Source organism: Dendropsophus ebraccatus, chromosome 4 (assembly GCF_027789765.1).
Source record: "Dendropsophus ebraccatus isolate aDenEbr1 chromosome 4, aDenEbr1.pat, whole genome shotgun sequence".
In the NCBI taxonomy this organism is placed as follows: domain Eukaryota; kingdom Metazoa; phylum Chordata; class Amphibia; order Anura; family Hylidae; genus Dendropsophus; species Dendropsophus ebraccatus.
In genome coordinates, this window is record NC_091457.1 from 6,000,898 (window position 1) to 6,015,122 (window position 14,225).

Consider the following 14,225-nt stretch of genomic DNA (forward strand, 5'->3'; position numbering starts at 1 on the left):
ATAGCAATGGGTAAGCAAGAGTGCGTCTGTAGTCTGTACTATACTCCAGCTCTGCCCTCACTATTCTGCTGGTGGGGTCACTGTGTACATACATTACTGATCCTGAGTTACATCCTGTATTATACCCCAGAGCTGCACTCACTATTCTGCTGGTGGGGTCACTGTGTACATACATTACTGATCCTGAGTTACATCCTGTATTATACTCCAGAGCTGCACTCACTATTCTGCTGGTGGGGTCACTGTGTACATATATTACTGATCCTGAGTTACATCCTGTATTATACCCCAGAGCTGCACTCACTATTCTGCTGGTGAGGTCACTGTGTACATACATTACATTACTGATCCTGAGTTACATCCGGTATTATACTCCAGAGCTGCACTCACTATTCTGCTGGTGGGGTCACTGTGTACATACATTACTGATCCGGAGTTACATCCTGTATTATACTCCGGAGCTGCACTCACTATTCTGCTGGTGGGGTCACTGTGTACATATATAACTTATCCTTTATTATACATATTCATCTCTCTGGTGGTGTCCTGTAGAGCAATTAGATACACAACCCCAACCCCCTTTCCCAATTTCTCTTAGATGACTCTATGGAGGGGTCTCCACTTTCTCGGATACATTGTCTCTTGGAATCTATCACTTTGGTAACTATTGCTGCCTAAACATAGAAACACAGCATTAACCATTGGACGTAATGAGCGGATTTCATGCTTTCCAGACCGTGTTATTACATTTGTATCTTTCCAGTTTTCCTTTTTCTTGTGTTTAATGGTTTTGGCTCCTTCGCTAGATCTGTTTCTTTATTCGCACCTACTGACTTTCTCAGGAGGGGGGCAATCTTTGGATTCCAATACAGTCTTCTTCAATCTCCCAAAAGGCAAATATCAGGGTCAATCGCAGAACAGAAAATGTACAAAGGAGCCAAAAATTCTTAGCTGATGGCGAGAAAGATGAAGGTAATGTGTTCTGACTCATCCACGGTCAGACCTGAACTCTCGGGAAAGTCTTAGTCCGCAGCATAGAGGCAGAGCATGCAGCTCCTATAGGGCCCCTGGAGACTGGGGTCACGGTTCTCATTGGTCCCTCTCCTTTGCTATTGGTGGTAACTTCCTGCAGAACGTGCTTCTCTGGGTGAGCATATGGTAGAAGGATTCAAAATCCAGAACTGAAATAGGGGTCCAGGTGTTCTCTTTCCTACTGCACCCCTTCGCTAATACACACCTCAGTAATCTGCTCAAAACTTTGTAGATATGCATGGGGGGGGCAGTCTACTACATCTAGAACCATGATACTTTGCAGCCATTTAGTCTTCTCATTGTCTTAGTAAAGCTCCTACTCAACAATAGTTCTATTTCTCTCCAACAAGTGACAACCATGATGAATAGAGTACATTAGATCGGCACAATGCCAATCAGCTATTGTTCTGGAGAAGACCCAACCTAGACTCCTATTCTGTTATGTGCTGGAGCTGTTGGTTTCTGATGTCAACCATTGGTAGAGTTAATGCCATTTACCTATTACATAACCACACCTTGGACACTGCTAGTCCAACTCCAGATGTGGGTGGTTAAGGATCCCACGCATCTTGAGGAGCAGACTATCCAAACCTGTGACTCTCCATCTTTTGTATTGCCATAACTCCCAGTATGGTGAGAGTTTTAGTTTCACGATACCTGCAGAACCAATAGAGAAGCAGCACTGATGACCCTGGTGCCTCCTGTTTCTTTACGGTGGACACCACGTGGAGGAGGACCAGGTGGAGCCTTGAGTCCTGCTTTTTGTCTTGCGTGCACTCTTTCTAGGAATTTCCTCCAGACATCGCCCCCAAACAACTTCATGCTCCTTCACATGGAAGTAGTAGAAATGTTAATTCTTTATACTTTGAGAAATGCCAGGAGAAACTCTACCCAAAAATTGGAGACACATCAGCATTGTGGTTTACATTAAGAAGAATGATTTGGACTTTGAGTAATAGGAGAGTTATTTGTGACTTATTTCAGGAAACGTTGTGAAGTCGAAACTCTAACAACAAGTGGTTTATTTATAGGGTGGTTTCTATTTGTACATGTTTATTTCCCATCCGGGACATATGTGTCACAAAAATGAGGGAAATGGCAAACAAGGCTGAAGATGCTAAGAGTCATCCACAGCATCTGGCCGGAATAGACACCAAACGGTGCCGACTTAACCGGAGGAAACCCTGCCGATCACATATGAGGTTGCAGGTGTTGTCCATACATATCATAATTTTTTTTTTCTTGTGGGAGCATGTCCCAAGCAAGACATCACTCAGTGAACATGGATATAGCACATGGAGTTCTATTACATATGGGGCACTGACCTTTGATGTGGAGGGTCCCCGTGCTCGGACAGTTATGATGATGTGTGTGTCATTCACGTTTAGCGCGTCCGTTTCTGTACTGAACTTTTATGACAATGAAGTAAAAGCTTGACGTTTAGTCAGGAGCTGGAAGCTTTTATTGTTTGTTGTTTTTAATTATTATCAACCTGATACATTTTGGGTATCACCAGTAATTGGGATAGGTCACTCTGCAGGCACTTCAAATTCTCACCACTGAGCAGACTCAGTTGGCTTTCAACCTCGGACATCTTGCCAAGGTTTCTTCTGACTAATGAAGCTTGAGCCGTGATCCCATTAGCCTCATTATTCTTTATCTATCTTGTCTCCTGTTACATTTCTAACAAGTCAGAAATACAGCATTCCCATTAACCTCAGGTCTGGTTATCAGGCCCGCATAACATGTTTAGTTTACCACCAATGCTGTTACAGTTCTATGGCTACTGGAGACTTTTATTAGCTGCTTTTACTGTGCTATATTGTCCTCTATGCTGCTGCTACTTTTGAGAGTTTTCTACATGGAAGTAGGGACAGAAAGATTTGGATTGGACAGAGTAAGGGTGGGTTCACACTGAGGAATAGGCGAGGAAAGTTTTCTGCTTGAAATTCCTAGTCTTTTCAGCTCTGGTGGAAGTCAAGCAGAATTTAAGCCCCCATTGACTTTTATATAGGATTCCTCTAGCAAAATCCATCTAAAGAATTGACATATCAATTCTTTGGGCGGAAAGCAGATCTGCAGCACAAAATTCTGCTTGGAAACTCTGCTGTGTGAACAACAGAGCAGAAATTGCATTGAACACAATAGGACATTGCTCTGTTCATATTTTACGGGAGGAATTTCAAGCAGAAATTAAGAGCGTATTCCTCTTTAATTCCTTAGTGCGAACCTACCCTAATATCAGAGCAGTTTAAAGGTAACATAGAAATCTGGGGTGGGACAGATTAGGAGGGGACAATAAGTTCTCAAGAAGTACAGAGAGGTTTTGAAAAATAAGGGGTCTGGCAGAAACAAGTCTTGATAGGGAGAGAGGGGTCCGGAGAGGACAAAGAAGTCTAGAAGGAACAGAGGGGTATGGAGAACAGTAGTCTAAAGCTTTATTTCCACATTTCATGTTTCGCATGGAACACGGCTGTGGAAGGCTGTACCGGATTTTCTCCCAGGCACAGCAGCTATGATATGATGCTGGGAGCGAGGGAACTGTATGGATATGTGCCGGGCAGTGATGACGGAAACACAAAAACTGGGAATAAGGCCTTAGTGGGAAAGATGGGTCTAGATTGGAGAGAGGAGTCTGGATGAAACAGAGGAGTCGGGAGGGGGACAGAAATATCTAGAAGATTACTCCCCTATATCCACTGAGTGGCAGTAATGGCATACCAGTCCTTACTAGGAAGCTCATTGTAATAATATATTACAGGAGTAGCTGTTACCTAATGAAGAGTCGGAACCCTCCGGCTGCACTTTGTCTCTTTGTTTCATAAGTCACAGAACGGGAGACTCTCGGGCAACGCTTGTTACAGATCTGGTATTTTGCTTGGCAGATGCGCGGCCCACACAAACTGGTCAAAACCATAAATATCCCATGAAACAGTTCCATGTGTCTCGGGCTTATCTGTAAAGCCACAGATCTAAATCCCTGTTTCCCTCATTGAATATAATTGATTGTGCTCCAAAGAATGTGAAAACAAAACTAATATTCCTTTAATGTTCCGCTGGCCGGAGAGGCCGATGCTTGGATCTGATGAATTTCGGCTTCATATTCCAGATTGCGGCTCTGCACAGTATCAACTCCGGCTATGATCCTCTGCTACACGACCTATCTTGGAGATTAGACAAACTGGTGACAGATGAATCGGAGCTGTGCGATCAAAACAATATTGGTTGGCGGACAGATACATCATCCATTATATGAAGTCAAGTGGCTTCCCAAGCAGCTTTAAGGCGTCACTCAATCAGATCCTCAGCATGGTTACATTTAAGTCTAACTGGGCTCATTCCAAGAGAAGACTTCTCGAAGAGTCTCCCAATAAGAACTCCAATCTGGACATGTTGACATGTATATTGCGTCTTACATTCTGGAATGTTCCCACTTACCACTATACACTACCTTTAAAGACATCAACCTTGGCCGGGATGGAAACGTTCCAGGACTCCATGATTCATCCAATGGGGAAAACAAACTCCTAGCAACTTATCGAAGAACATTTTATAGGATGAGTGATAAGAAAAATATCATCTGGTTATCAGAGGAAAGTCCCAGGCTTTTCATTTCTCCTTCTAGAGAATGAAACATGGCCTCCTGACAGCAGATAAAGACCAGTTGGTCCATCACTGCCCAAAATCAGCACGAGCTCACAACACAATGACACCCCCGAGACTAATATATTCTAATCTGAGAACGAGTAAAGCAAAACAGATTTCACTTCTACATTGACCTGTAACTGAGTAAGTTAATTGTATTCATCGTGGTAAAACGTCTCCACGTCTCCAAGAGTCTCAACAAGCAAATTAGGGCCGAGTGGGAGACGAAGAATAAAGCAGTTATGTGTAATACATAATAAAACGTCCATTACCGTCCAGGATAAATGACACGTACAAAAGACTGGATAAAGTAATGGCCGTAATTCTTTTTATATACTTAAATACTTTATAAATTTAAAGAGGTTAAGGTCGACCCCCGCCGATCAGCCGAGCCCTGTGGCTTCATTCTTACACCGCAGTGCTGTAAATGTATTATCGGCTATTAAGCTGGAGCCTCCCCCAATATGTGAAATTGGTGGCCTACTCTGAGGATTAGCCATCAATACTGTAATCTCAGAAGACGTCTAAGTATCTACTGAAACTTAGTAAATAATGTATGATTGAGATCCCACATTATCTTCACTGAAAGTTTTATCCTCTGCTCAGCTTTGTCTCCTGCTAAGTAAAGCGCTGTGTATGAGCTGTGTATGAGCTGTGTATGAGGCCAAGAGAAGAATGATGACTGCTCCAACCACATTTATGGCTCACTAAAGTTGTCAGATTTATACTCCTGACAAATACGGAATATCTTTAGTAAATAAGAATTTTAAACTATGTAACTAATATAATACTATCCCCTATATACAAGCATATAACTACTATAATACTGCTCCTATATACAAGCATATAACTACTATAATACTGCTCCTATATACAGGAATATAACTACTATAATACTGCTCCTATATACAAGAATATAACTACTATAATACTGCTCTTATATACAGGAATATAACTACTATAATACTGCTCCTATATACAAGAATATAACTACTATAATACTGCTCCCATATACAGGAATATAACTACTATAATACTGCCCCCTATATACAGGAATATATTTCTATAATACTGCTCCTATATACAGGAATATAACTACTATAATACTGCTCCTATATACAGGAATATAACTACTATAATACTGCTCCTATATACAGGAATATAACTACTATAATACTGCTCCTATATACAGGGATATACTACTATAATACTGCCCCTATATACAGGAATATAACTACTATAATACTGCTCCCATATACAGGAATATAACTTCTATAATACTGCTCCCATATACAGGGATATATCTACTATAATACTGCTCCTATATACAGGAATATAACTACTATAATACTGCTCCTATATTCAGGAATATAACTACTATAATACTGCTCCTATATTCAGGAATATAACTACTATAATACTGCTCCTATATACAGGAATATACCTACTATAATACTGCTCCTATATACAAGCATATACTGTACAGTGTAATAAGAAGCAGCTCTTTGGGTTTCACTGTTTCTAATTCTCCATGTCTGTTGTTTACACCTGATATGATTCAGAGTTTGCTGTAGTTTTCTTTTATTGTTGTCCAAGATTCCACTAATTTCTTCCAAGTTCTGGAATTTTTGCTTTGCTGTATGGAATCTAACTTCTCGCCTTTAGAACCTGATCCTATTGCACACAGGAGTTGTGATGTGTCCTGAAGGTGCCAGAGGATGAACGTGCAGAAGGCAGAACACGTATCTCAGACTTTTTTGGATTCTCTGCTTAGTCACATTTCTTCTTTGCACCTAACATTCCTCACACGATACAAACAATACGGCTTAATTCATGGGAAAGTGTGAGGGAAGTGGCGGCCAGGGTTTTCTGTACAGTGTCTGATTCTGCTGACAGGAGTTTGGATATTTGCTGAAACATGAAAAGTTCCTGGCAGCCAATGAGCAGCTGAAATGTACTGAATTCTGCCAATGAGGTTGTGCAGCATAAAATGGTGCGGTACCCTGTTGGCCAGAAACATCTCTATGATGCTAGGTACTTTGTCAAGTCAAGGAGTGACATCTATATTGGCTAATGTGCCGGATGAAAGGGCCTCTGGGCTCTGAAAGCTTGTCGATATAGTTGAAACATTTGGCATTTGCCGGTGATTGATCATCGGGGGGGATACACGGAGGGGAATTTGGCCCCATGTGTGGTAAAGTATGTGAGTCTTACTGAGGGTCCACATGACCGACGATGATGATGGACAAATAAGGTTTAACATGTATAGCTGGATCCAAATTACTTAGTCAGTGACGTCATCACTTTTGCCTCCAATTCAATAAGCCACCAATATATGGAGACCTTTGGCTGTAATCCAAGGGGTTTAACATAACTCTTTATTAATTAACCATTTCGGAATTACAGCCATTTTGCTCGTAATTCCCCCCCCACCCCCAAACATTTTCACCGGCCCAAAAGTAATTGGACAATTTAACCTAATGATGAATGCTGTATGGGGATTAGTCTTAAATACGTGGCTGCAAATTGTTTGCAGTTAATGTCTGGAACACACGAACATCCCCAAATGCTGAGCTGTTAGCGCATTTGTGTTGCTATGTTTTCTGCTTCAGAATCCATCCGTTCCTTCGATCTGCAGTCACATCATCGAGAAATACCAATGGCTCAGTTCCATTGACGTCACGAACGCCCGAGCCCTATCATCCACGATGTGTGATAGATGATGTGCTATGAGCCCTTCCTTTCCTTCTTCATACTTCTACTCATCTTGATTTCATCCATATACAGAATCTGGTTCTGGATCTGGGCAATTTCTTTTTTTAGTGAATTTTTCTCTGGTCTCTATGATCTTGGAGTTTTCTCGCGCAGTGCTTTGCATCCTTACACAAACCCTCGGTATTCACATTCACGACAGCTTCTCTAGACAAGATGATGACTTTCTCTTTGTAACGTCTATGGAAGGAGATGAACAGCCGCTGAGGTAGAAAACCAGGATTAGATAAATTGGACGTCCAATCATTCCTCTTATTGGGATCTTCAGGCTTTCCAATCCCATTATAAATTACTGTTGAGCAAACTTGCCGAGCTGTTCAGGTTCGGCAACATTCCCTGAACCTGAATGATTGGCATTTGACTCCCGGTGGTTGGAGAAGTTGAATGCCGCCCTGGGAAGTTCTAGAAAACCTGTTTTCCTGGCAGCCCTAGAGCAGCGTCCAACCTTTCCAGCTGCTAGGAGGCAGAGCGTTCATTTTCCCAGAATGCTGCCAAACAGTTTGGCAAGTTTGCTCAATACTACCAATTATTTAATTTTTAATAGGGAAGGAAATAAAGTGATGTAGTATATATTCTGGGAAATACTGGATAAGATGGTTCTATATCTAGAATGGGTAAAGAATGTTATGTAAAGTTTTCGACCAGTCCACAGGATAAACTGATAAAGTCGAATGAGATGCTCTGCAAAGTCCAAGATACTGGCTAGACAAAATATTTTACGAGGAATATATATTATTCCCTCTTTTATTGAGCATTGTTGGGCCACGTGATTTTTGTTGCATGTACTCCGAATAGAACTTACTAGAACATTTGAAAATCCATGAAGAATGTGATGGAATCCATCAGTCATGAAGTGAAGTCATTTTATCATGTACTTGTGTGACCTCAGATGGGAAAACCATCCAAAATTATGACTTGTGCTCAGTCAATGCAACTTACTAATTTTGTTTACTCCTTATATCTCCAGGCTAAAAATAACAAAAACAAGGAACCAGAGGCAGATCCTAATTTAGCAAATACAATGTCAGCAGCTGTAGGTTCCTTTGGGCTTTTATTTTCCTCTTAATACAAAAGTTGTGAAAGTTGATCGTTCCTCGCTGTTCTCAGTCCATCTGCTTCATCCATAGAGGAGCACAGGCTGTCCATGCTCCTTGGCTGCCTCGCCTTCTCGTGCTTTAGTGAATAGGTCATTTCCATGAGCTCATCGGACACATTTCCATTACTAGTAATACTTTTGGCTCTTCTACATTGAACTCAATAAGGATTATGGAACCAAAAAGGTTTCCAAAACAACATTTGGATTAAGTTCTCGTTTTGCACCACTTTAGCAATTTTGTTATTTATTATAACGTACTGTAAAAAAGGTATCGGAAAAATTATTTCTTCAGGAATCCCCTCCCCCCCAAAAGAAAACAAAAACAAAACAAAAATCAACTCGTGTAATAAAAAACTCCAGACTCAATAGATAATAGCAGCACTAGTGCAATACTAGGCAAAGTTCTAGATGGTATACTGATTTCATAGCTTATTTCTGGGCTCATTGTCATCCCCTAGCTGGCTAAGGAGGAATGTGGGGAGGAAATAAGGAACTATAATATGAAAGTTATCTACATAACAGCAAACTGACCCAACATAGAGGCAAAAGATTCTGCAGATGTCTAAAGTTTAAGCTAAACAAAGATACCCCAGGACTCATAAAAGCAGAGATCAACAACACCTGGAGCTATGGAAGACACAACTGTGGGCAACTTTCTATGAGCACCGCTGCTATCCGAGAAGTGTCCATTGGTAATCATCTGTGGACAATGGGAAGCAAAGTCAACAAACATCTCACGCAATGAAAGAGATCAATGTGGACAATGGTAACCAGAAGTCAACTTCATCTGAGGCTATGGCAAAAATGAGGAAGTTAAGGTCAGTTGAGGCTAACTACAGGGACCCTACGTGGGGTCAACTACAGTATTAAAACCACAGGAACCAGCAGAGGTCCACTATCCACTGGGGCTGATTGTAGAGTAACTAATTCACTGTGAATCGTGGGATCCAAAAGTCATTAACTCTATCTAGGGGGTTATGGAGAAGATCACTGTGGACCACAGAAACCAGCAGAGATCAAGCTCCATTTACTTCAATGGAACTGAGTTTCAAAACCCCACCCAATCGGGAGACAACAGTAGGGGGAAAGTGGCCATGTTTTTGTAGCGCTGGATAACCCCTTTAACAACACCTGAGCATGGGGAAAGGTCTGTGGCCCACGGGATCCAGAAACCGTCAAGTCTACATTACCAGACTATGGAGGGGATGATGGTGAAACAAAAAACAGAAGTCAACTCAGTCAGGCTAACTATAGTGGATCTCAGAAACAGAACAACTACACTACACATGCTGATTATAAAAGAGATGACTATGGACATTTGGATTAAGTAGGTTAATTCCAGTTGAGGATCCGTAGAAGGTTTCTGTGGACTATGGGATCCAGTGGCTAAAAACTTTGGAGATCACCTACCTCTCATAAACCCCATTTATCCTGAATTGACATGAACTTTTTTGCAATGGTAACAGCAGAGTCTATGATGGATCCAAGAGTCGTGTCATCACTGAGGCACCCAGGCCTGGCTTCAGGGTGGAACAAATTTTCCTAGAATATCTTTGTTAGCTAGAATCCTCAGTCACTTCCATTAGAGAACCGTAGATGCACAATGTAACACAATAACACAATTTGGGTGGAGACCTCTCTGAAAGCAACGGCAGAAGATCTAGCTTTAAGCCTGGGGATGACCTAACGGGTAATTTTCTCTTGATTGTTTTTCCTTGAAATTTATAAGTAATTGTCATTTGGGGGTTAATTGATGGATTGGGGTTTTGATGGTGAGGTCTTCACATTTGCTCCATCGTAGACCTCTGGAGTATATATTGACAGCATATGCCTTCCATCCTCCGACTTTAGTATTGACTTGGGGAATGCAGCTTATTTACTTAAGATGTTCACGATGCACAATGTTCTCCAGGAATGTGGTGCCCTACTCACCGATGTTGCATGCCGTCAGTATTAATACCATACAGAGCAGCATTCCTTCATATGCCTCGAATTCTGATCCTTCTAAATCACCACATTGTCATGTGTCTTCAATTAAAACCCACTGGAAGGTGCCGTCCTGGATTGCACAAGCCCCCCTCTCCTGACACTGATGGGCTAACTGGGTTAAGTCTATGGGATTTTCTTTAATTCTTGGTCTTTTTTCTTAGGATTCGCTTTGTAATCTTGAAAAGCTTTTACGGGAATGGAAAATCTAAATATTTTACTCTTCCGCAATCTTATTTTCATAAAAAGAGAAATTCTTAATTACCTCCGTGACTTCATATTTCTTACCCAATCTGGAGGAGATGTAACCTGGGGGTCCTGGTACTGTCTGATACTTGTGCAATCTCCATAAATCATAATGTTATATTCCTTTCATGGGTTTTGATCCATATTACACTACATGGTTGGTTGAGGAACATTACACTGGTTTAGTTATATTTCGGCACATTTACTGTTTTTACCTGATGAAGTCATAAAATGGCGATGTGATGTGACTTGCTCCTTCCTAGTCCTTGGCTGTGTTGCTCTCAGGAGGCATCAGGCAGTCATACGGATGTTTTTATACCTGTGTAGGCGTGCCTAGTTGTATCTGACACTCCCACGGGCCTAATGCTGATACCACCACGCTCAGTTACTACAACCGCTTCCCAGTCTGCAAAATGGCCATTAATGGCTCATGCCCTATAGTTACAATAGGAAGATCAGCTCTGGAGCACTTTTTCTCAGTTTATAGACGGGTTTATAGACAACGTAATTTCAAGAACAGAAGTCTTTTTACATCCGGTTTAGCTCTGAAACTTTTCCAGCTTGGAAAAGGTTAAAAACTTCCACCTGCCACTTTTTCAGTAAATTCGGACTCAATAAAAGCCTGAGTCTCCGCTCGGTGTGTACTGCATATAAGATTTATTTACAGTCCTTAACTGGGCAGTTATTACAAGATGTCCGACATACACAGCGTAACAAATACACAGTGTTAAAACAAGTTAAAAAATAAAGTTTTACATTTGTTTCTTCTTAGACGCAGGAGCTGGGGGGGGGGGGGGGGAGGGGGGACTTTATCTTACAAAGTACATAAAAAAAGGAAATCATATACAAAACAACACAAGTGTGCAAAGTGTCAGTGTCACGTGTGACCATTAAAAACAGAGCGATACAAAAAAAGCTCACTCACGCATGGGGAGGGGAGAACAGCTACAAAGAGGTTTCTCCCGCTAAGCAGAGTCTTTCAAGTTTCCTATATATATATATAGATATTTATACTTGGGTTTTTGGCACTGTGCGGTGAAGACGACACCAATTCATGTGGTCAAAAATACTTCCCCTAAAATCCAAAAATATTACAGGAAGTCCCCGATTCATTCTTCACTACCCCTTAGTTATATCGCGCTGGGTGACATCCAATATGTACGCAATTACAGCACATACGTATTACTATTGCCTGGATTCTAACTCTGCCAAGTTATGCCATAACATCTAACTCCAATACCCCAGGATATATAGATAGCTTTGCCATGGAAATGTTACGCAGCTTTCCCAGATATGATGTTATAAGTGACCCCGATAATTCTCCCTAAGTAAATAGTCAGCCAACCAGATTTCCCAGTAGCCATATCATGCAGCATCATGGGAGTTGGCTTAGTTTGGTACATCGATGGCGTAATTTAAAGGAGACACCATTTAAAGGCATAACACAGCTAGGAGGCAGCCATATTGGTTTCCCAAGAACTGATAATAACTAAGAAAGGATTGAAGAGAATTTCCAACAACAAGTAGCGACTCGTGAGGGAAGTTTTAGATTGTAGGGTGTAGTGGGGATGGGTTTGGTTCCCGATAACCCGGAGGTGAGACCTATATGGCTGTTTCTGCAGGGGGGGGGGGGGAGGTAAATTTACACAAATCAGAGACATAAGAAGATACAAAAAGTTCCTATATACAGTACAAACTTTGTAATAGACGACGTATTAACAGCTTAAAATCTAGAGAGTCCAGTCAAGAGAATATATCACAAGTGGTCAGAGAGGATTTTATCCTTTTTTTGGGGTGCAGGACCCGTAAATAAACACAAAACAAAGAAGGGGGTTGGGGCTGAAACCTTTGTTTTATCTTCGGAGGAATGCATGTGGCGTGTCCAGTAACATCATCCCACAATACTATGTACATGGCGGACTCTGAACGTTCCTTCATTAGGCCCTTCACGTAGCTTTAAGTGCATGTGCTTTGCATACGATGTGTAGTGCATTTCTATCTATGTACAATGAGGAGGGCTGGCCCCGCCCATTGGGCGGCTGATATCCTGGGCCCCGCCCTCCCTGGAGTATCGCATGGGCGCGTCACCCTGTCCCGATGCGACAACCTATACATTTAGAGAATAAAAAGCACCGCACTGCACTATAGACACCAAACACGAGGCTAAATACTGCGCAAATGTCATCGATAGAGGGGGGGAAGGAAAACTGTACAGGGTTCTGTAAACTGCTGGGCCTGAATCGCTCAGACTTACCCCTAAGCCCCGCCCACTTGACGCCGCTTCAAGTCCCTGTCAACCCCTCTGTCGCTGTAAACATCGTTTTAGGAATGTTTCATTTTAGCTGCATAAGAACTACTTGGTCTTTAAAAAAAAAAAAAATCCAAAAAATTCATCTTCTCCTTGAGCAGCGCCGACACCACGCGGAATCGCAGAGCTGTGATACCGCTGTCGTGTTCTGCAGGCGTCAGCTGACTGGAAGGAAGGGGCATTATACCACATGGCACAAAAACAACAAAAAGAAACGAAAACTGGTCCTTCCCAGAAAGAGGTGATATGGCTGATGACATCCCGGGTGCCCTAGGCGTCCGATATACAGCTCTGTATCTTGTCCATCCACTGCTGGGCACTTTGTGCATCCTGAGCGCAGAAATTGTACACTCGCTTGCTGGTTTTTACCTAGAAGGAGACAATGTGGAGCAAAATTACTTACACACCGAGCTCTGCTACGCCAACATAACATACAAACTAATATTCACACAGAGAGTAGCTACTGGTACCTACTAGCTGAGAGTCTGTGACTCCTCCCTAACCATGTGGCCTAGCATATGCTGCAAAGATAGGGTCACCTGCTCACCCACCACCTGCCTGGCAGCCAACCAAGTGAGCGTATAATAAGTGAGATGGGTGAGCACTCACTATGGAGACAGTGGGGTAAAGCAGTCTCATAGAGGGTGAATGACTCGGGCCGTCACATGCTCAACCAACACCCATGAGGGGAAGAAGGGACCCCAATCTCCTGATAGGTTAGGGGTCCCAGTGGTTGGACCACTACTGATGAGTTGTATTCCTGGGATACAGCTACGGCCTGAAACTCTACAGAAGAAAAAACTTTTTTGAAAGTTATTTAAAATGTATAATTTTGGGTACAGATATTCTTAAAGAAACCCCTATCTCCAGGCCAAGCACCTGAGTCCTCTCTAATCTGACCCGGAGCCACGATCTTGCTCTCCATTGGTTGTCTTGTCTTGTGACTTATTTTTCCCTGACTGTGCAGATTCGACATGTAGTATGGTCTCGCAGGTCATCTGACCCCGCAATGTGTATATGTAACGTATCTCCAGTCACGGTTCTATTTCTGCTCTCTCCGGAGTGGACGCTGATGTCATGCGCTGGAATTTTCGGGACCCCACCCGGCGATCCTTCAGGTCCCAGATGGCATGTGGAAAG

General features: G+C 42.2%; 1 protein-coding gene across 4 annotated transcripts in view; it reads right to left on the minus strand.

The window, feature by feature from the left end:
* Window positions 1-11,411: 11,411 nt before the first annotated feature.
* The window catches only part of SBF2 (SET binding factor 2), a 155,439-nt gene continuing 152,625 nt past the window's right edge, over window positions 11,412-14,225 (minus strand). For all 4 annotated transcript variants that reach the window (XM_069965033.1, XM_069965032.1, XM_069965031.1 and 1 more), the window contains one exon: window positions 11,412-13,454. In XM_069965033.1, coding sequence (XP_069821134.1) covers window positions 13,356-13,454 — 99 coding nt within the window. In that variant the 3' untranslated portion in view covers window positions 11,412-13,355. The remainder of the gene's footprint in view (window positions 13,455-14,225) is intronic.